General features: G+C 39.2%; 1 protein-coding gene across 8 annotated transcripts in view; it reads left to right on the plus strand.

The window, feature by feature from the left end:
• SHC3 (SHC adaptor protein 3) overlaps positions 1-21220 on the plus strand; it is a 64881-nt gene that overhangs the window by 33026 nt on the left and 10635 nt on the right. For 7 of the 8 annotated variants that reach the window (XM_021300660.2, XM_021300659.2, XM_021300658.2 and 4 more), the window contains exons 5-12: positions 2102-2165; positions 4782-4901; positions 8088-8141; positions 12452-12503; positions 16630-16756; positions 17890-18043; positions 19029-19125; positions 20012-20206. In XM_021300660.2, coding sequence (XP_021156335.2) covers positions 2102-2165; positions 4782-4901; positions 8088-8141; positions 12452-12503; positions 16630-16756; positions 17890-18043; positions 19029-19125; positions 20012-20206 — 863 coding nt within the window. The remainder of the gene's footprint in view (positions 1-2101; positions 2166-4781; positions 4902-8087; positions 8142-12451; positions 12504-16629; positions 16757-17889; positions 18044-19028; positions 19126-20011; positions 20207-21220) is intronic. The other variant, XM_065045774.1, reaches the window with a different exon arrangement.

Below are 21220 nucleotides of genomic sequence, written 5' to 3' on the forward strand. Positions count from 1 at the left end.
CTTCCCACCCCATTGCCTGCAAAGGATTTGGTTTGGTGCAAGAAAGTGATGGGAAACCAGAAGCTTAAGCTCAGTGGCAAGGCTGAGGGGATAGCTCTGTATGACACAATGGCTGTTTGCTTTTCCTGAATCAAATAAAAGCATTTTTAATGGAGAAGAATAGTATTTCTTTTTCCTGATTATATTTTCATGAGAAACCTATGTCTCAGTATCATGATGATCACAAAGTGTGATGCTTGCCATATGGTGTTTCAGAGGTGCCTCAGGGCTGCTCCTTAAAACCATGCAATTTTTACTTGCTCTGTAAGAAAAGTTAGTAGCTATTTTAACTAAAACACTTGTTTGGAGTCAAAGAAGCATTGTGGTAAGTGCAGGAGCTAAACACAAGTGCTGAGCTGTGAGATGTGCGGTTCTAGCTGTGATGGTCTGAGGGCATGTGCAAGGCAGGGTTTGTAGTGAGAGGCAACTTTAATAGATGACCAGCTGTAGCTGGGGAGATAAAAAAGAAAAAAAAAAAAAAGAAAAATACAAGCTGTGGAACAAACAAGCTCTCCTCTGGATCTCATGAAAGGATTGTGTGACTGAAAGCTTTTTTTACTATCATTTGCTATAAACCTCATGATTCTTCAGAATGACAGGACCTTAAACCTGCTGTAGGGGCTGTTCCACCCCCACAACAATACACCACCCAAATATAATAAATTAATATGATTCTTTCAGGTGACTTGAACTTTGGATTGGGCCCTAGGTAAAAGCAACCAAGGCATAACTATATAGTGATTACTGATTGCAACCAGATAAATCTGTGACGTTTGCTGAGCCATTATATGTTGAATGCTAATATGTATATGACATTTGTCTTCTGACTCACTTGTTGATCCTGTGCTTTCACTTAACACGTAGTTGAAATATCATCCTGCACATGGCATACAATTAAAATAATTTATCTTTTTATCAAGGTGATGTTTCAAAGTTTTGATGATTTTGGCTATTATTTAGCTTGTAGGTCATTGTCTCCCATTCTGTGTGTGTTTTTTTATTTCTTTCATAAAGTGCATGTAATTTGCATGTCTTTCGGTCTAAATATAGTGTGCTGTTAGTCTCAATCTATATTTAAAACAGTTAAAGTTTGGAGTCACCTTTACTCATGCCTGTGCAACTATTCAGTCTTACAGTTTTAACAGGACTGGTCTATTACAGCTTTGTAGCTAATGGTTGCAGGAAGGTCTCTGCATGCACAGAAGTGAATTTGAAATACTGAGCAGATTGATTATTCAGTTAATAAGTTGTTAAATACTGAAAGGATCTATAAGATTTGTTTGTAGCAATATGATTTCAAGAGTTTTTGTACTACACAGTTACTCTCCTAAGAGAGATTATGAATCCAAATTCATTTTCAACATGCAATTCTTTCATTCAACCTGAGTAGGATGAGAAGAAGAATGAAGCCGCATTAGAAAACTGAAGCAAAATGTTAATGGCATTAATTTTGCTTACAATGTAAAAATAGAGCCACAAATAAATTATTCAGATTCTATTAAAAAATCAGTTAAAATTTTGTAGATTGTATCGTATAAAACATGCATATTACCAGGAATATTTTAGGGTTCTGATATTATTCAAAGCCAGGTGGTTTTGCTCCAACTGGAAAAGTGCACAGTATAGTAGTGAGAAAAATGATAGTTACTGTCCCTTATTACAAGAAACATGTAAAGCAATGTTGATTAAAGACATGTCTTATGATCTGATTTCTCGTGGCTTAATAAGGTATAAAAATGAGGCATGGAAGAAGGTATTAAGACAGATATTCTGATGTATGATAAGAAAAGGTCTTTTTAATAGTGCAAGAAAACATTTTTGTCTTTTGTAGTTCTCAGGATACTCTTTGTTAAACTAACATTGACTATTTACTGTATTTCACTTCACACTGAAGTAACTTAAATTTGACACCTGTTTTTGCCTTGAGAAGAGAGCTAACTGACTTGCTGACTATCGTCACTTGTGAACAGAAATATGGTCCGAAGCTGTCCTCTGCCAGTGCATTTCAAGTATAATGAAGAAACGCACACGTTCGACATAAAGCTTTTTTCTGTCTCTTCAGGGAAGCAATCAGTCGTGTTTGTGAAGCTGTACCTGGTACCAAAGGAGCCTTCAAGAAACGAAAGGTATTTTTCTTTTCTTGTGGTACAGTTGACTGTTTTTTCTAAGTTCAACACAGAGGAGATGAGACACAGCAGGCAGGTGGCTTTATAGCAGCTCTGAGAATTGCAGATCATTGATAATTTAAAGTATTGGCTGTTTTCACCTACTGTATGTTGCCTCTTGCCCTTGGATCACGATTTGCTTTTATAGGCTTCTAGAAGTTCGAGTACATCTAGGGAAAAGACTGTGGCCTGCCTCTATGTTCCTACTGTAGAAACTCCGCCTTTTCTTTCTTTTGTAGATTGCAGGTGGACAGCTTAAAACAAACAAAAATAAATGCCTTTTCATAGAATGCATAAGTAAATTGTGGAAATAGGTGCTTGAAGCTATTGCAGAGGCCAGAAACATAAACAGTTTTGAAAGTGATTAGATCTGTTCTTGGAGCATAGCTCTACCAGTGACAATTAATGAGTTTGGAAATCAACAATTTCTGGAAATGGAGAGAACGTCAGGTGGTCATCTCTTCCCTATGCTCTTTCCATAAACACCTGTTTCCAATGCTCAGTGGCCAGCACTGATGGCAGGTCCAGCGGGCATTGGCCTGACACAGTTATCAACATGCTTGTATTCTTACTTGTGTGGTAGGCATTAGGATCTGCAGGCAAGGAGTGGGTGGAATCTTGTCTCGGCTCCTACACTGATGGCTATCAACAGGATTGCACTGCCTGCTCTTCCAGGGGCCTGCTAGCAAAGCTGGGATTTAATGCTGACTCTAAGGGAAGAAGCATAGAAAGCAATGAATTATAGCCCTTGTGTGTGTTGTTGGGCACAGGAGAACAAGCAGGTGAAGGAAAAGATCTGTCTGGTTCTCCAGCTGCTCCACTGTCTAGGTAGAATCCCAGCAGAAAGGAATGGGATGAAATGCCAATTGTTTGCAATGGAGACTCTTCCCCTGGCAAAATAAGGCATATATGACAACATATGTTACAGCATGATTGGCGAGTGTCTCAGAAATTAAAGTTGTGGTTTCCCCTCCTGCCAACAAATGTATCACATTGGTATTCCTAGGTTCTCTGGCTTTTGCTTTTAAACCTGAAAATGAAGAGGAAAGTATCTTTTTCCTTGAAAAGCAAAATGATGCAAAATATCATTGGAAAAGTAGGTTAAATGGTCCCAAGTGCCCAGTGGGACACCTTGCTGTTTTGGAAGCAACATTGCTTATCAGTTATTAACAAGAAATAGTGTTTTTAAAGTAAGTTTACTGGCTGAGAAGAAAACTTGCAAGTAACAAAATTTTAGATAATTGTTACAGATATCTTTTGCCAATCTCTGCCTTCATCGTGGTTTTGCCACTAGTGGCTTATTAATTTGATTAGGGTGACATGTGCTTCTTGAGGCCAAGTTTTCACACTTTTCTGACACTGTGGGCAGGTGATCCTTAGGCATGAGCTTGCAATGAAGAGGATTTAAGGAAAGAAAAGAAACGACAATATTAAAAAGGGCTTGTTTGAAAGAGAAGTTAGTGAAATAAGATGCCAAAGTTAAATTAGTGCACCACAAATGTTACATACAAACAGTGTGTAGGTAGTGTATTTTTAATCAATTAAACAGAAGGAAAAGAAGCTAAAACTGAGTATATGTAAGGTTTAAGGAGTAAAGAATCACAAGTGTATCCATCCTCCTGGGGACAAGCTTAGTTCAAATGCAAATACAGTGGCAGAAGAACACTGCCTCCAGTCACAGCTTTTTGTATCCTGATGACCAGCATAAATATTCACCAGTGCAAGTACAGCAAGTGGAAGGACTTGGTCTGTTATTGGTGGGCAGCCTGGTTTTGCACGGGCTGTGGTTACCTGAATGAGGCTGCTCTCATGAAGCTGTGTAGTTCCTTGTAGCTGTCAGAGGTGAGAAGTTTGTAAACTTTGCTTTGGCCACATAACTTGCATTGCTACAGAGCCTCCTAAGATCTATTGAAAGGCCTACAAAAGTTATCAATGTTATAGCATCGTTTTCGATACATTCCCACACTTTATACTTATTCTCTGAATTAGGTGTAATCTTTAATAGCCCAGCGTACAGACATTTTAGCCTAAGTCTGGGCTTTTACCTACTGCTGAGAAGTCAATAAGCATAATAACACTGTGTACCCCCTTTTGTGAGTATTCCGTTGGTATCACTGGAGTCCCACTTTCCATTTGGGAAGGAAGCAAAGCAGTCAGTAGATGCAGAGTAAACAACAGATTTATTTTCAGGAGTTGAGGCTGTTTTTACAGAATAAGAAAATGCCATTTTAAGATGCTGATTTAAGGTATTAATCTTAGTCTGCTCATGTGGTCCCTTGGTGAATATTAGACTTTAGTATCTCACAGAAACCCTATTTTGTTGAGTCAAGAGTGGATGAATACCTGCCTTGCTATCATCATTATTATTATTGTTATTAGTATTTGCATTATCAGTCTTACTAGTATTAGTATAAGTGAGAAATTATCTCCAGAGGAAAACAGCTGTTGCAATGAAATGATCTTTGAAAAGTCAGTAACTTTTAGAAACCTTTAAGATTGCAGCTAACTCTGCATACAATGAAGGTCATCCCAATTAAAGAGAGAACAAAAATGTGCTTTTTTCCCCCCACCTCACAGCCACCAAGCAAAGTTCTTTCTAGCATCTTGGGAAAGAGCAATCTTCAGTTTGCAGGAATGAGCATAATGCTGAATATCTCCACCACCAGCTTAAACCTAATGACTCCGGATACAAAACAGGTGAGTGTAACTGCCATATTAATTGGTGGGGCTTTTGATAAACAGCCAACTGCAAAATTATTTGCGGTCTGCAAAAATACTCAGTTGCTCACAGTTGTTATTCTACAATAGCGGCTATAAAATGAATGAAAACAGAATGTAAAGCATAGTAGGAGTCATAGTTTATTCCAGTATTCAACACAGCTCTGATGAATTATTTTCTTCTTTCCATGTTTCAGGTAGCTTTGCTCTTAAAAGACTTATGACATGAAATGGCATTTTCTTGTCGTGGGAGTTCTTGTTGGGTACAACTACTAACTTTCAGAGTGTTAAAAGCAATACATTTGGAGTAAGTGACTAAAGGACTCAATGCACATCCCCAATTTTGTTGTCATTCTTCTCATTTAGAGCCTTAAGGGCAATCTGTTCCTGAGGTGCTGCTAAAAATACAGCCTCAAGGATTTTGCAGTGCAGTGAAATGCCAGTCTTCTAGAGAGACAAGGCAGCCTTTGTCAAGTAGCCCATTTCTTCTTCTTCATTGTGCTGAAGGTACAGACAGACTTTGGGGAATCACTGCAGTGGGTTGTGAATGATGTATGAGATGAGAAAAATCCTTGCTCAGGGTATATGTATACAAGAGAAAGCAGACAGACATGCGTAGTCACTGCTGTGTATTTGCTGTGAGCCACATACTGCGTTAGGGCACGCAACTTCTGCCCAGATACAGCTAGAGAGAAAAAAACAAACCAACCTGCTGTCCTTAGGAGCATCAGGATTAAAGAACAAGAAGGAATACATACACTGTCTATTAAAAAGCATACTGTTTATTATTATGTTTTCATTGATTTATCTTCATTCTGATCCTTACTGAGAAAACATCATAATCTTCTGCAGTAAGCACAGATTGTGGGAGCAGCATTATGGCTGGCTGTAGTAGTTTGAAGCCTTTTAATGGTGTATACACAGCAGTGCTTTTCCTAAGGACAGTTGCTCCCAGTCAGAAGCACAGGAACTTGATGTAAATTACATATACCAAAAAAGAGCCAAACCCTGAAAATCACCTTGTGTTTAGCTAATGTCAGGGTAGAAATGGAGTTAAACTGATTCAACCCAGGGAAGAATCCTCCCTGAGATGTTTTGCCGTTTTTTTTCTGAGTTCAAAAACCTGTTTATCTTTCTCTCACATCATTCTTTTTAATATAGGTTTGGACTGAGTACTGCAGGCCTGGGAAACATCTGGTTTCTCAGATTTCCCCAGTCTGGCTGTGGTCTCCCTTGTTTCTTCTTTGTGCCAAGCATTTGATTTGAAAATAAGACTGGCCCAGCAGCTTTGCCCTTTGGGCCCCCACCCAGGAAGATGGCTGTAAACTTCTATAATAGCATCTTTTTCCCAGAGGGGCTGGAAGGAAAGAAAAGATAAGACATGGGGTTTGTACCTTGGGGTAGCAGGAGGGCAATTGCACGTATCCCTACGCAACAGTTTTGTAGACATTTTAAGCAAGGATGAGTGGAAGTTGATTTTGTTTTGTTTATTTGTTTAAAATGCAGATTTGGGTAGACTAGAATATTCCTAAACTATGTGCTAACATTAGTGAATAGTTTTTTTAAGCAATGCAAGGTGTTGGTAATTTGCTTATTATACTTATTGGTAATTGCTTATTATACTTATTTAAGTATTTTGATATGGGGGGCGGTAGGGAGTGGGAAATAACCCTGATTAAAACTAAACTAAACTAAACTGTTTACCTGTGGAATTAAAAAAAAACAAAACAAAACAAAGGTCCAACTTGAACTGGCAGTTTTAAGCACTTTTAAGTTTTCTCAAAATTTGGAAAAATAAGTTTAGGGGCAATCTGGAATAATTTTCCTGTGTTTTTTTTTGATGGTGAACTAAAAGATCAAGTTATTTGCACAATTCAAGATAGTGACAATATTAAATGTGTAACAAATCTGCACTAGTTAATCTCTATCACTGTGTTCACTTCTTTATGGGAAAAAGAGAAGGAAATCCTCGCTGACAAGTAATAGAACAAGAATTAACTGCTGAAAACTTAAAAATTAACTGTATTTTCAGAGGCTGCTGTGGGACAGGCAGGAGTATTGAAAATGAAGAACTCTTTAGATGAAAAAAGCACTACAAATATTTGTGAACTCTCTGAGTTGGTGAAACAGCAAGATGCAGAGAAACTCAAGTCAGGCTTTTCTCTTTCCAAGGAAGATAGTTGCTAGTTCAGGTCTTTAAGATGTAGGATGGGAAAACATCCCAGAGAATATATTTGTAGTCCCATTTTTTCCAAAACAGTTTTCTAAACTATGAGGTACCCTCTCCAAAGTGGGCAATTAAGATCCAGATAACTATTATCACATGCTGTGGGACACTAAATAAGGGACCTGTCCTATACCATACAAATTCCTTAGCGTGGTGTCTGTCTGTGACTTAAATGATCAAGTGAAATGTTCTTTCAAATGACCTTTTCTTTCTTGGTTGTTACATGATTTCATTATTGAAAGATTTCGTAAGTTAAATCTCAGTATAGCAATGAAGCAGAGCTGTTCTCCTTGTATTAGAGGTTCATGACAATTTGTCTCTTTCCAGGGATATATCATATTAGTTCAAGTTGTACATAAGCAAATTGAATTTCAAATGCCCTGAAGAATGCCTGAGATTTTGTCCACAATGCTATGTTGCAGCTAGATTCAAAATTCTGTTTGCATATTGCGAACATGTTGGTGTTTGAAACATCAAATGATGCAGTAGGTGTGGGAAGCAATGTTAGAAACCTTAGCTGGTGTGCAGATTGGCATGATTTCATTGATTTCACCAGAGCAGCATCAGCAGAAAAGTACTTTGATGAATAGGACCCTTTGCTCCATTCGTCACTATCTGTAATAAAGAAAGTGAGTTTTAGCAGATGAAAATTTCTCTGAATATACTATGTGACATATCTATATGATTTACTGGAGTTCTGAGCACATTTAGCAATTTTGCTGTATGCTTCTAGGTTTTAAAGAATATAGAATAGATATATCAATCCTTAAGTTTGTTTATATTATCATGCTACTCTTTGCACTCCTTGTAGGTGAAATGCAGAGGTCATTTTGATCTTGGTTTTGGATTTTCACCCCCATACAGACCAAAAAAGAAATCAAAAGGATGAACTGTAAGAAAATCTACTGACTCACACATATTCTTTCTAATCCATACAGATCATAGCGAATCACCATATGCAATCCATTTCCTTTGCGTCTGGAGGTGACCCGGTAAGCATTTCTTTAAAGCTTTCCGCCACATAGATATTGCTTTATGAGGGCTGTGTGGCAAAATTTATTGCATAGCTTATTGAAAGAAAAATATAACCACAATAGCTCCTGTTTCTTATTTCATAAATTCTCCTTGATTGTTGCCATCAAACTCTTTTTGGGGAAAACAACTGACAAGCAGCTCCTGTTTCTTATTTCATAAATTCTCCTTGATTGTTGCCATCAAACTCTTTTTGGAGGAAACAACTGACAAGCAGTCATAAATCCTCCTTTTTGAATGACTGAAATGAAAAGAATCGGATAGCTGTGAGCATTTGTATAATAACTGATAAGCAGGGCTCTGTTTTTCAGAGTAATGTAGTATGTTCCTATGGGTATCATGTGAATTTTTGTCCTGACTATTTTTTTTTTTTAATGGCAATAGATTATGTTGCAGTTATATTTATAGCAATGTGTGCATTTGTTTCTTTTCTTCTTGTCTCTAAGTGTACATTAAGAAGACTGTGCTAAATACAGCCTTCAGGTATATTCACTACACTTATGCAGTTTGAAGACAGGCTTTCAGGAAAAGCCCAGATCTTTCTAGTTTTGCGAAACTTTCAGATACAGCTACGTACGTGGTTCATTTAGATCGAAGGGCAGACTTCTTTGCTTTTCCCTGTTTTTACAAGCAGCCCATCCAAAGACATATTAAATTTGCTTAAAGAGTATTTGTCACCCAGCAATGGGAGAATTATAAAATAGAGACTTTGCTCACCTCTTACCTTAGAAGTTTGAAAGCTTTAAAACCTAGATTATTTGAATGGATCTGCCTATTCCTCCATCATATGATTAACTGTCATTTATCAGCCATGTACTACAGGTAAGGCAATTTCTAGCCTGCTTTGTGAATTAAATTCTCTTATTTCAGCTCTGTTAATTTGAAGATCCTTGGCACTTTTTTCTGTTCATTTTTCTATCCTCAGAAAACATAAGGGCAAACTTCAGTATTAGTATAGCTCCCCTGAGCTCATTTCAGGTCCAGAAAGGAAAAGGACACTGCATCATAATAATTTGGGTAACAAAAAATGCATCAACAGCAGCTCTGAAATCAAACAGATTGCAATGGATGCTGTAAATGAACAATTCCTGAAGTGGGCAGAGGAGTGATTAGCACAGTTCCCTGCCTCCATAAGAAGATTCTTCGCTCCCCATCTGCCATCCCAAATGCTGAGTCCTGGAAACACCATTGCACACTGCCCACTGATAGAGTGATTTACCAGGAAAGAGGAGAGAAGCAGCAGTAGGGATTGGATTTGGAGTAAACAAGCTCTTCCAAATGTTTTAGAGAGATAAAAATCACGCTACTGAGTCAGTGAGCTACCAGAGAAATCAAATTGCATGGTGTAAAGGAGCCTACAAGAGACAGTGAAATTTTAAAGATGCATTCCCAATAAGACCACAGCATGGTGATCTCATTCTGGAGGTGGAGAGGGTAGGTATGAGTATCTAATGACGCTCTGCAGGCTTATCTCAGTGGGCTAGTATCTGGCACAACTTTAAATCAAAAGCTTGTTCATAAAGCAGATGATTCCTTTGTCCTGTGTGCACAAGTAAGAAGATAAGATGCAAGGATAAGATTTAAGTCACAGCTTTATTAACCCATCTGAGGGTCATCCAGACATAACTGTTATCAGCCCTTAATGATCTCCACTTGTTGGAAGATTGCCACCACCAAACCGCATCCCCCAAACCAGCTGGGCTCCAGCCAGAAGCTCATCTCCTCATATGAGATTTAAAATGGATGGAGGAAGGCCATACTGAAACAGGAACCCATGTCTGTGCCCTTGTTTCTTCAGGAAATACTCCCTTATTTTGAATTTTGAAGTTTGTTTTATAGAAGTGACGCTGCGCCACTTCTCAACCCATCCACTTTTCTGCTCTGGGTATCTGCCACACATTCACACCAGAAATTAAGTTTGCATCTTTTGTCCCACTGCCTAAGCATTAATTACCTCCGTCATTCAAAATATATCCACTGGAGAAGTGTTCCAAAGTCTTGGAGAACAGCTTGAGTACCATATATATTTTTGCAATATTCCCCATTGAATGAGTCAGAGAGTTTCTGGCTGTGTCAGTACATGGGAGCTTGAAAGTCACTCCACCAAATCCTTTTACATACCATTTCAGAATCACTTTTAGTTCACTTCCAAGACTCTGTTCTGAATCTGCTTTACCTCTCTTCGGCCCCTCCTTATGATACACTAAATATTTTTCATCCATAGGCATTTCGGGTAGCTGTTTCCAGGCTGCTAGACAAGACATCTGGTTTTGGAGATGCCTGTTGAAATTTCAGAGAGGCAGATCTCATAAGATCTAATAAGGCAGGTCTCTCAGAGGTCCCTGAAGGCAGTACTTTTTCAGTTTCAGCCCTGCCTTGAAATTTTAACACTGCAATGCAATTTCTTTGAGGTGAAAATTATAGCTCATTCATACTTGTCTCCAGTCCTTGAATGTCAGGGGCCACTTTGCTGCATCAGGCCATCCCTGTATTGCCTTTTGATAGGAGTCTTCTAATTTAGCCATTGTGAAATGTGCCTGTCCTTAATGGTTTGTCATAGTCAGCTTGAATCTGAGAGCTTTAGATGAAATAAAGAGTAGGTGGTTCCAGTCTCTTACACCCACACTGGCTATGAGATAGATCTATGATTTACTCAGGCATAAATGTATCCATTATCTATGTCTGTACTAGTAAATAAAATTATCTGCAGCCTGTTTCCTGGCCCCAAATCTAAACAGCACAGCGCAATTTGCATCTGCAGATTCACTCTCTTCTCTCCCAGTGGTCTCTTGGAATCAATGCCCAGCATGTGCTGGTCCCTCAGAGAATTTGAGAGCATGGAGTGAGAAACCAGCACAGCCAGGCAAGGAAGAGTAGCAACAATTAAATGGTATTGACACCTGTGGAACAACTCACAGGCCTTTACCTTGGCTCTATTTGCAACGTCTATAGGCTCTCTGTCTATAGGTATAAACTCTTTTCTCATCTGCTTACTGGTTGATATGCATTGTTACTTCCGCTCAAGTCATTGCCCAGACACTATGTCATTGAATGCTTAAGAAATTACTGGACAAAATGCTAGGACTATTCTTCTATACTCTGCTTTTTTTACAGACAAACTTCATTACTGCTGTGTCTGATTACCTTCCAATAATTCATTGCATGATATGGCTACATATCTGTCACCAGAACCAAGAATAGGCTTCATCATTTCCCTTGCCCTCTCTTTAGGAAGGAAGTTGTATATATATGCAGCACAGTGATTTGTTTGGGTGTGTGGTGGTGTGTGCTTGCACTAAAGAAAGCCAAGCTCAATAAGTCTATCATCTTTTAACTGTAGATGGATGTTTTTTATGACATGAGGTCTTGATGTAATTGTCAATGCCAATGTCAATTGCCAATGCTTTGGGTAGATTTATGCAGCCAGCTGTAGTGTATCTTACATATATCACTGTTAGGTTTAGCCATACCTGACAAGCCAGGCATGTCAGGAAATATTGGATCTAACCAGGACTTCCTGATCACATCAAGGATATATGGCATCTCCCGGATGTCCCAGCAGGGTCATGTTTCCCAGAAGCACTGGTCTTTCTGTTTCATCTGCACGAAGATAAAAGTCTGTGCCACTTGTGCAGAGGAGTGTGAGGGGAGCAGGAGAGCAAGCAAAAAGTCCCCGAAGAAGATGGCCTGTGGCAATGGGGATGGCTGGGACCAGCCTATGGACTGGGAGAGAGCGTCCTGGGAAACTGCTTGTCACAGCTGAGCAGCAGCTGAGCATCTCTGTGCTGTATGGCATTGTCATCAGTAACGTTAGCGTGCCTGCTTGTCACACATGAATAAACAATGCTGCTCAGTATTTCTGAGGAGCAGGGCTGTGACTCCTATTCTTTCTGCCACAAAACCACTTGATTATTCTTGTTCTGAACAAAAATCTCTGGGTATTTTGAGGACAAAGACTTGTAATTCTCCTTCCTTCTAAATGAGACCTGATCCAAATCCTACTGAATTTGTTTAATTGATTTTCAAAGGTCTTGGAAGAAATTTTTAAGTTCTGCTGAAGTAGATCACACTCTGGAGAAAACAAAGTGGTGGTATCAGTACCAAAACCCATAAGTATTTGTACGGGGTTTAAATAGTATGTAACTGTAAGGCAAAACATGTCATCTGAGGCTCTGCCCACAGGAATAGGCAGACTCAGGACTGTGATCTTTTGCTATGATTAGTGCAAAGATTTTTTGCATTCATTGTACATACCTTATTTTTTTGACAGGATACAACTGACTATGTTGCATATGTAGCTAAGGATCCTGTTAATCGAAGAGGTAAGTTAGAAATACCTATTTGGCAAATTTTTTCCTTTGAGAAACATGCATTATTCATGGTATAATTGAGAAGATTTTTTTTACCCCAGAAAAAAATACATGCAGCCAAATAAAAAGACTGCCTTTTGACAGGGCCATGGAAAGATTGTGTAGTAATAAAGAACAGCCATAGGCCAAGTTCATTCTCAAACTTGGAACAGGTCTTGCCTGTAGTTCATCTCCAAATATCACTTGGATTCTCTTCATCTCTTAAATCAAATGCTTGTCTTATTTGGCTGTGTGAGCTTCTAGGCAACATCTAACTTCTGCCTACACCCCAAAACTATGCAAGAATCTGAGCAGTCCTCTGACTGAGTCCTCCAAGGAGGCAGCTGAATCTGTTAGGTCTTCTCAGTACATACCTAATTCTTCGTGGCAACATCAGATTCTTTACCAAATAGTGAGCTTTTGAGACAGCTTGCTGGAGGCTGTAATCCTCTTTCTCAGTGAAGTTTTATTCAAGGTTGTATTGATTTATGAGCAATCAGTCAGAAACAAGGAACCTCTTGTTGATTGTCTTCAAAGGCTAAGATCCAGTTCAGATTCTCAAAAACAAATTACAAGAAGTGTAAATTACAGTCTGAAATAATAGGTATGGAAAACACACTTGCTTGTAATGCAAAAAGCATCACAAGGTTTTAATGCTAGATACAAAGTATTGTATAATGTACCTGAGAGTCCATTTATTATTCATAGATTCACAGAGAAAAAAGCCTAGCTCCAAAAAAAGACTCAAGCATTTCCAACAGGATATTTTTGCAATTCAGACACTTTAGCTACAAAATGCCAATACAAACTCTGAGCTGCCACATTACCATGGGCACAACTAGTGCAAGAGCTTCTGTATTTTGTCATCTTTACTGATTTCATAACAGATACATCAACAATCTGTTGTGTCCATGTGCAGATACGTCCAGACTTGAGAGTGTTAGCTCATAACTAATACCTGCATTAAGCATACTAATATACTGAATATTAGTGAAACACCTAGGAAACTTATGGGGAGTGGGAGGTAGGGAGATAGTCTAGTTCTTTGCTATGCTTGTTATGTTCCAGCATCATGCATCCCCCATTAGAAGGCTCTGGCATCAGACTGTAGGCTGTATGATGTAGAGCTGCTCTCCACTCCACCTGCTTCAGCAGTACCCTTCTGCTAAACTGGAGACTGATTTGGTTGTGCTGAGAGATCTCAGCGGCAATGTAGTGGACCAGCATTGCAGAGCAGACATTTGCACTGTAGAGTCTGGAGGAGCCCTGTCTCTGTTTTCTGTTTCTGTGTGAGTGGATTTTTTATTAAAGCTGTTTTGTGGACCTTGTTCCTTATATCTAAGTTGATTGTGTTTAGCATTAGCTTCCACTAGTCTATCCTAGATTGAGGAGTCATCTAAGTACCTGGTGTTTTCTTCCTACAGTGTAACTGGTTCAAGTAATTTCTCAGTTTTCTTTTAAATGTTTGTCAGAGTCAACTCTGTAGATCTCCAGCTGCAGATCACATCATCCATCCTTCAGATAATTTCTATTGCTCCTTCTTTAATTTTTCTGCATTGTTTTAAGAAAGTAAATGATTCCTGTTATTGTTCGGAGTAACCAAAGGTCAGCAATCTATAACAAAAGCTGCACCTTCCTATTCTTACTTGGTTTTGTCCCCATCATTAGCCGTTTTCCCATAAGAACTTTGCTGTAGCGAAGCACTGTTATTTTACATTAAATTCATTCATGCTGTGAACTTTAAGCCTTCTGTTTTACAGCTTTCCATGGGAGCTTTCCCTAACTGTATGTGTACATCAGTCATTTGCAGATCACTGACTTTGTATGTAACCAGTATTAAAACACATTTTTTAAAAGGTCTAGTTTACCAAGGGATCCAGATTGCCCTCTTTTGCCATCACTGGCTGTTCTGTCAGTCTTTGTGTTATCTGCAAATTACTTTAGAAGTGAGCTTGAATTTACTTCTGTATCTAGTGAAAATGTTATTGCTGCTGTTACTGACACTACCACTGATGCTGTAATATATCTTTCACTTGCATATTAAACTAATTTCTTTCCAAGTATGAAAAAGCTCTCTTCCTGCTTTATATTCTGGATGTGGCAAACTAAAGACTGTCTGTCTTCCACTGTAACATTCGCAAGAAATCATCTCTCTGTGACCCAAACCTTATCCTTTTGCAAAAAGCACATCTCCTACCTGCTGAAAGTCCATTCATGTATCCAAGGAAACTGGTTACTCATTATGTCACCTACTGAAACTACTTAATAACTCATGCTTCATTTCAGCTCCAGATAGGTTTAGTGGTTAGCAATGTAGCCTCTTTAAATCCTGGCTGGAGTTATGAAGTGCAAAAATGATAGCTTTGTTTGGCCTAACTACTTTTGGTCCATGTTCATGGAGATAAGTCTGCACCTTATTTGGGGACTGATTGTTCACTGCCACCAGCAGGGATGCAGAGGGTGTAAACAGCAAATATCCTGCTGCTGGCCAGGGATGTCTGTCTCTGCCTTTGAACACATGAAGGTCCTGGGTTTGTCTGCTTTCAACATACAGCTAAGGACATTTCCCTTGAATCAACCATTGCCTCAGCATGCTGGTCGGCATAGCAGGTGCTATAAGGTGAGAAGACAGCATCACTGCATCTGTTTATCTGGGCAGCACTGTGACTGGTGCCATCTCGTGCTGCATGAGGTGCTGCTGCTGAGGGAGAGACAGTTTGGTCAAACCAAACCATACCTGCAGGTTTCTTGGCCCTTTATTTTGGCCTCTTCAGAGATCTGTCCAGCAGATAGCCTTTGAGAAGTCATTGCTAAACCCCCTTAGTCTCCTTTTATTGCTTTAACTAAAATTATCTCACACAAATGTTATGACCAATCCTTATTTATAGGTCATTGGCATCCAAATCATTTGATTCCACTGAGCTGGATGCTGGGCATATGCTATACTTTCAGCTGAAGAATTTATATTCAGGTTATTAAAGAAGTCAGGGGTGATAGAAATTAATAACTTTGAACAAGGTCTCTCTGTACTGCAGAAGAGCTTGGAAAAGAACCAGAATTTCAAATGCAATCCAGGCTCTAGCCAGTAGACTGTGTGCTTGTCCAGCACTGAATAGGGAAAATGAACTTTCCTGGGCTTTCTTGAATAGCAGTGAGGTGTTGTTCATTCATATCTTTAGCTTCCAGCTCTTAACACCTACCCATGTTCCTGCAGTATTAGGTGAAATGTTCACAAGTTCACCTGTTTATGTTGTGACATAAGATGGTACCTCTGAGCCACTCTCAGATTTAAAACCAGCAGGGATGTCACTGCTCAGGCAGCTGATAAAGATTTCTTGGTCTCCCATCAGAAGAGAGCTTGTGTTGCCAGCCTCCCTTCTTACTGCCTCTGTCACAGTGGGTTCAGAGAGGTGGCACATGGGGGAATGCTGGAGATCACTGAGATCCTGGGTCAGTGCTCCCCAGGGATCCTGCAGTTTGGTAGGAGTGTCTGCATACAGACAAGCAGGAAAATGCACCAGCCTCTGTATTACTGGAATCAGACCAGGACCTGGGATCTAGGAAGTGTCCGGGAAGTATCCTGGTTACTGTTCCACCTTCAGGCTGTCATTTGGAAAGTTCTGGAAACTCAAATGAAGGGAACGGCTTGCAAACTTGGAGTGTTTAGACATAAAACTGGAGTGGGGATAAAACTGAGGAAAGCAAGGAGAGCTTTTTTGTTGTTATTGTTACCATCTACTAATATTTTTGTATTTTCAACTTAAAGCTCAGAATTCTCATATGATCTATTACAAGTGGAACTTTAATGAGATTTCCTGTCTTCACAGATTTGCCAAGATTGTGGAACTGATTTGTGGTCTTGCCTATTGCAGTTACACACCAGAGCAATTTCCTTTAACCTTTAAATAGACCACATTGCCTGAAATTCACTGTGCCAGATCTGTGTTTTATTGAAAAGTAGATCTGGGTTTTATTGAAATGTGCACGCCATGACAGGGCAAGTATGACTGATATGTAGGTGTTTTGTCATAGGTCAGTGCATCCCACCATAATATAAACAATTATTTGCATGTGCATGTGTCGAATCTTTTTCATTTAGCTTGTCATATACTGGAGTGCTGTGATGGCCTGGCCCAGGATGTCATCAGCACCATAGGGCAAGCATTTGAGCTTCGATTTAAGCAGTACTTGCGATGCCCCTCTAAGATATCTACTTTCCATGATAGGTGAGTATGATTGCAGAAGACTCCTAAAGGATCTTTTTTAGCTTTGTATTTACTTAATAAAATGTGCTGTGGACAATGTTGATGGACAGGATTTAAACACTTTGAAAAGAGAATTCAGCTGAAGTAGCAAAGCAGGGTTTCTTAATGAATATGAAAGGAGCACAGTCATTTTAAAAGAATGGGCTAAATATGAATTTCACAGTGAACTTATTGAAATGATCATGTGCTTTCTGTTGTAGTTAGCAGGCAGAGTTGGATGGTCAAGAATGAATGTTATTAGTGGCATTTCCTTGTTGTTGTTACTGTCATAGCAGGTCTATCAGTTTAGATGAAATAAGCTAGAGTTGCTGGTCTTCCTAAATGACTAGTGATGTTTCACTATTTCTGATATTAGCCAGGGTGAAGTTTTCAGGGATGTCATGTATTCTACAGAGGCTTTGACTGCATTGTTCTCTGGAGGATACAAAATGTGTCTGCTTCTGTATGTTTAAAAGGCTGGAATATAGCATTCTGATTTCTTTGGTAAGCTGTGTTTTTGATGTGAATTGCTATATGCTTGCTAACATTATAAATCACAGTGAGCTGGTATCCTATATAATCTCTTATATCAGAGTAAAATGAGTGTACAGTGAATTTAAAATGCTAGTATCCTAATCTGGAAGCATTCTGTACTCACTTTAGTGGTGTGTAAATGACTGTTAGATGTAGACTGAAACCACAGATCTGATCTCTTGACTTTTTGAAGTTCTTCCAGGTTTATATTGGTGATGGAGCAGCCATAATTAAAGACAAAGTTTTAGGGCTTAGTGAATCAATCAAGTAATATTACAAATGCTACTGTGAGGTTAAATAAAATTGTTTGTTAATGCAGTTTATAGTGGTCTTTAAAGCTAAATAAAACATCTGTCATGCAGCATAAACCATTTCATCCATTGCAAAGGAGGTTTAGATCAAATTTATCTAACAGAAAGAGTCTGCTGTATGATCCATCATTGCTTTCTGCCTTATGATGGTAGCTGAATTGTCAAACCAGTATGCCATAGTGATCCCCCGACAAGCAGTCTTAACATGCTGCAAGTATCTGTAAGTGCTTTGCAAGCGAGGGGCAAAATAAAGCACTCACTTTCTTACAGGATGCAGAGTTTTGATGAGCCATGGATGGAGGAAGATAATGAAGCAACAGAACATCCATATTACAACAACATCCCAAATAAAATGCCCCCCCCTGGTGGCTTCATTGATGCCAGGCTCAAAACAAGACTTCCCACTGCTGCAGATACAGCTCAGGTCAGTGCAGTTGCATCTCTGCTCTCCTGCTGATGAATCCAAAATTTAATATAAATGTGTATGGGTACATTGTGACTGTTTATAGCTCACAGCCCTTCCTGTGTGGTCAGTGCTTTTGAATGGGCATTGAAGGTCCAGGGGGCAGCAAATTAGTCATGTTCATAAAAAACAAAGAAGGAGAGCTCCTCATGGTGTTAAAAGATTACACATGTTCAAGGAAAAGAAATTCACTGAGCGTTACTATATTTGTAGAAACCACGTCTGCTGCAGAGAGTATCAAACAGTGCACACTGACTCAGAAAGATTTGATGCAGAACCCTTTAAACAACCTGGTGCCATTGTTACTAAGAATTCATTATGTTAATAACTCAGCAGCAATCAGCATTTGGCCGTGTTCCTAAGCAGGTTTGCACCTTGCTTAGAACTGAGGTCAGCTTGGATATTTGTACCAGCATTGCTGTCAGAAGTTTGACTGCAGTATCAGTGTCGCCACCTAAGCTGAATTTTCAGATTCAGCACAACCCTCCTTAAATCCAGAGGGGCCTTGTCTGTAGACAGCATCCTCCCCTCCGTACCCAGGTGGATCCCCTGGTGCCAATGTGAGTCTTTCAGCTCAGGCTTTGGAGGGTGCTGGGGCTGTCTTCTGGTCCCAGGTGTGTTTCACAGAACCACAGAACATTCTGCAGAACACTTTTCCCAGGCACGGTTTGTCAGGGCTTGCTATGTACTGGAGGAGATGATGCATCATTTGGGATTGCGGGGGTTAATAAAAGCAGGAAGCAGGGAAGTTTACATGAAGGTCACCGGTAACATCTTACTCCTACACAAATGCATTTGTGAGATCTATATTCTGACACTATGATGAATCAGAAATGAAGAGTGGGAGTACACAGAATACAGCCAAGGAAATTGTCAGAGCCACTCATAATATATCTGAGCGTTTTAAAGGTAATTGAACATGTCTTTGCACATGTGTCCATTCTAGTCTGCAGCAGGAGTGGGAGGAGACCAGACCTATTACCAGAGTCGTCACTTAGGAGACAAATTCAGTGAAGACTGGCCTCATGGCCTGGTTAAGCAAGGTGAGTTTTGCAAGTTTTCGCTGTAATACTGAAGGAGGTCTTGGGTGGGCAAAGCATGTTAAAGTCTGGTGCCTGAAAGTCCTAAGGCAATGAACTGCACTTTGTTGATGGGTTCCTTTTGTCTGAATTTTAGCATTGATATCAGTAAAAAGCATTCCGTAATTATCCCTGGATGAATTACTAAATGCACACCTTCATAAAATCTTATCTTTTGCGGAGCAGTTCACAAATAGAACTGCCCCAAACTCTCTAGCTTGCCATGTCTTAAATCCCATTGGTCTGTTCTGAAAATCTGATCCACTAGGCTATGCAAGATAGAGTTTCCAAAGAAAGAGGCAAAAGTCAGACGCTTTTTTAAAATGTGGAACAATGCATGTGTTTGCACATGATCTCTGCTCTTCAAATAATAAATAATGCAAAATGTTATTTTTGTTGTTGTCTATGAATTTTAACCAAATCACATAAAAACATATGTGTGAAATTTCACCCCTTCTACCTTTATATGACGGCTTTACTGTGTTTCTGGGGACACTTTACTTTGAAATGCCAGAGTATGTTATTTGTTGTTAATCTCCACAGATTTGAGGATTTTATTCCATTTCCTTCTCTCATGTCTCCCCAGCTGAATATCAGTTTTGAAACTGACCATCTTTATTAACAAAATCTTTCCTGCTGAATAACAACCTCCCCAAACCCTCATTGAAACACGGTTCTGAATCCATTCATCAACATTTTTTTTTTCCTACTAGATCCTGCAGTTATTGACTTTACATCTGCCATTCCAGGGAATTTTAAACTGATGGTGGTGGGGTGTGATGATATTTGGTCTTTATAACACTGTTCTGTCAAATACAAAAAAGAAGAAAAAAAGTCTTGAATTTTCTAGGATCTCTGGATATCTGTAGTATGCCGGAAGGGAAATCACAAGTAACCCCAACAGTGGAGATGCCAGCATATGTAAACACCCAGCATATAGATATAGAAGCTCTATTGGCACTTCAGGCAGATGCTGAAATTACCTTCAGTGGAACAGCAGATGACACCAAAGAGAGCAGCCCAGGAAAGGATCTATTTGACATGAGTGAGTTCCCTTCCTATTTACTCCCTTTCTAACAAGCAACCAAATATGTTTATGCATTAGTTCTGTACAAAAAAAAAATGTTAAATTCTCCAAATTTTAGTGTTTCTGGTGGAGTTATGGTGAATTTTACAATTCATTGTGGCTTAATTTCTGACTGAGTTAAAAAAAGGGTGGCCAAAGATTAGAAGCTAGTTTGTATTATATCTGAATTAAGCTGAGTTGCAGTCTGCGCTGTTCTTAGCATCACAGGCAACAATGTCAGAAGGAAAATAAATCGTACAGGAAAGTGAAGGCTGCAGAATTAGCTCCTGCCTGTCCTGTGAATATGTTACTAGAAGTCAATGCATATTACAAAATCTTTGTGCAACAAGGAAGCTGGGAGGGAAATCAAAAGCCTGTGTTATCCCTTGCTCTCCACAGGCCTCCTATCCTCTGCAACTGTCTTTTCCAACTTTGAAGTCAGCTTCTCCATAGTCAGAATCATAGCCGTAAAACAATGGTTTAAGCATCAGTCATTATTGGATGTTGCTGCTACTGATTGTTTTCAGCCTTGAAGATATACTGAAATGAAGTATGGGGAAAACAGTTTGATGTGCAGAAAATTTTCTTCATTTTTCTACTCTTCCTATCTCAAATCAGTTGCTGACACATTATTTATTTAATTCAGTTCACATAATTAAAAGGCAGTGAGACAAAGCAGTTGGTGCCTGTGTGTTCTTTGTAATGTAACATATCTACATTTCAATTATCTCAGTATACATAAAACTGTCTTCCTGGCATGTTTTTGCTGAGATATGGCTCTATTTCCATGAATTAGGGAGATTTTGGGTTGAAGGAAAGGGAAGAAAGTCAAGGGAATATATATCTGTGAGTTTAGATCTGAAATTAGAAAATTCTATCTGAAATCAGGGATGCTAACCATCATTTCTAAGCTTGCATCTATTTTATACACGTTCTCTTCCTAAAAACAGGGGAAATGGATTTTTCACCTTCCAGCCTTCAGAAATCTTTATT

Source organism: Columba livia, chromosome Z (assembly GCF_036013475.1).
Source record: "Columba livia isolate bColLiv1 breed racing homer chromosome Z, bColLiv1.pat.W.v2, whole genome shotgun sequence".
Lineage (NCBI taxonomy): Eukaryota > Metazoa > Chordata > Aves > Columbiformes > Columbidae > Columba > Columba livia.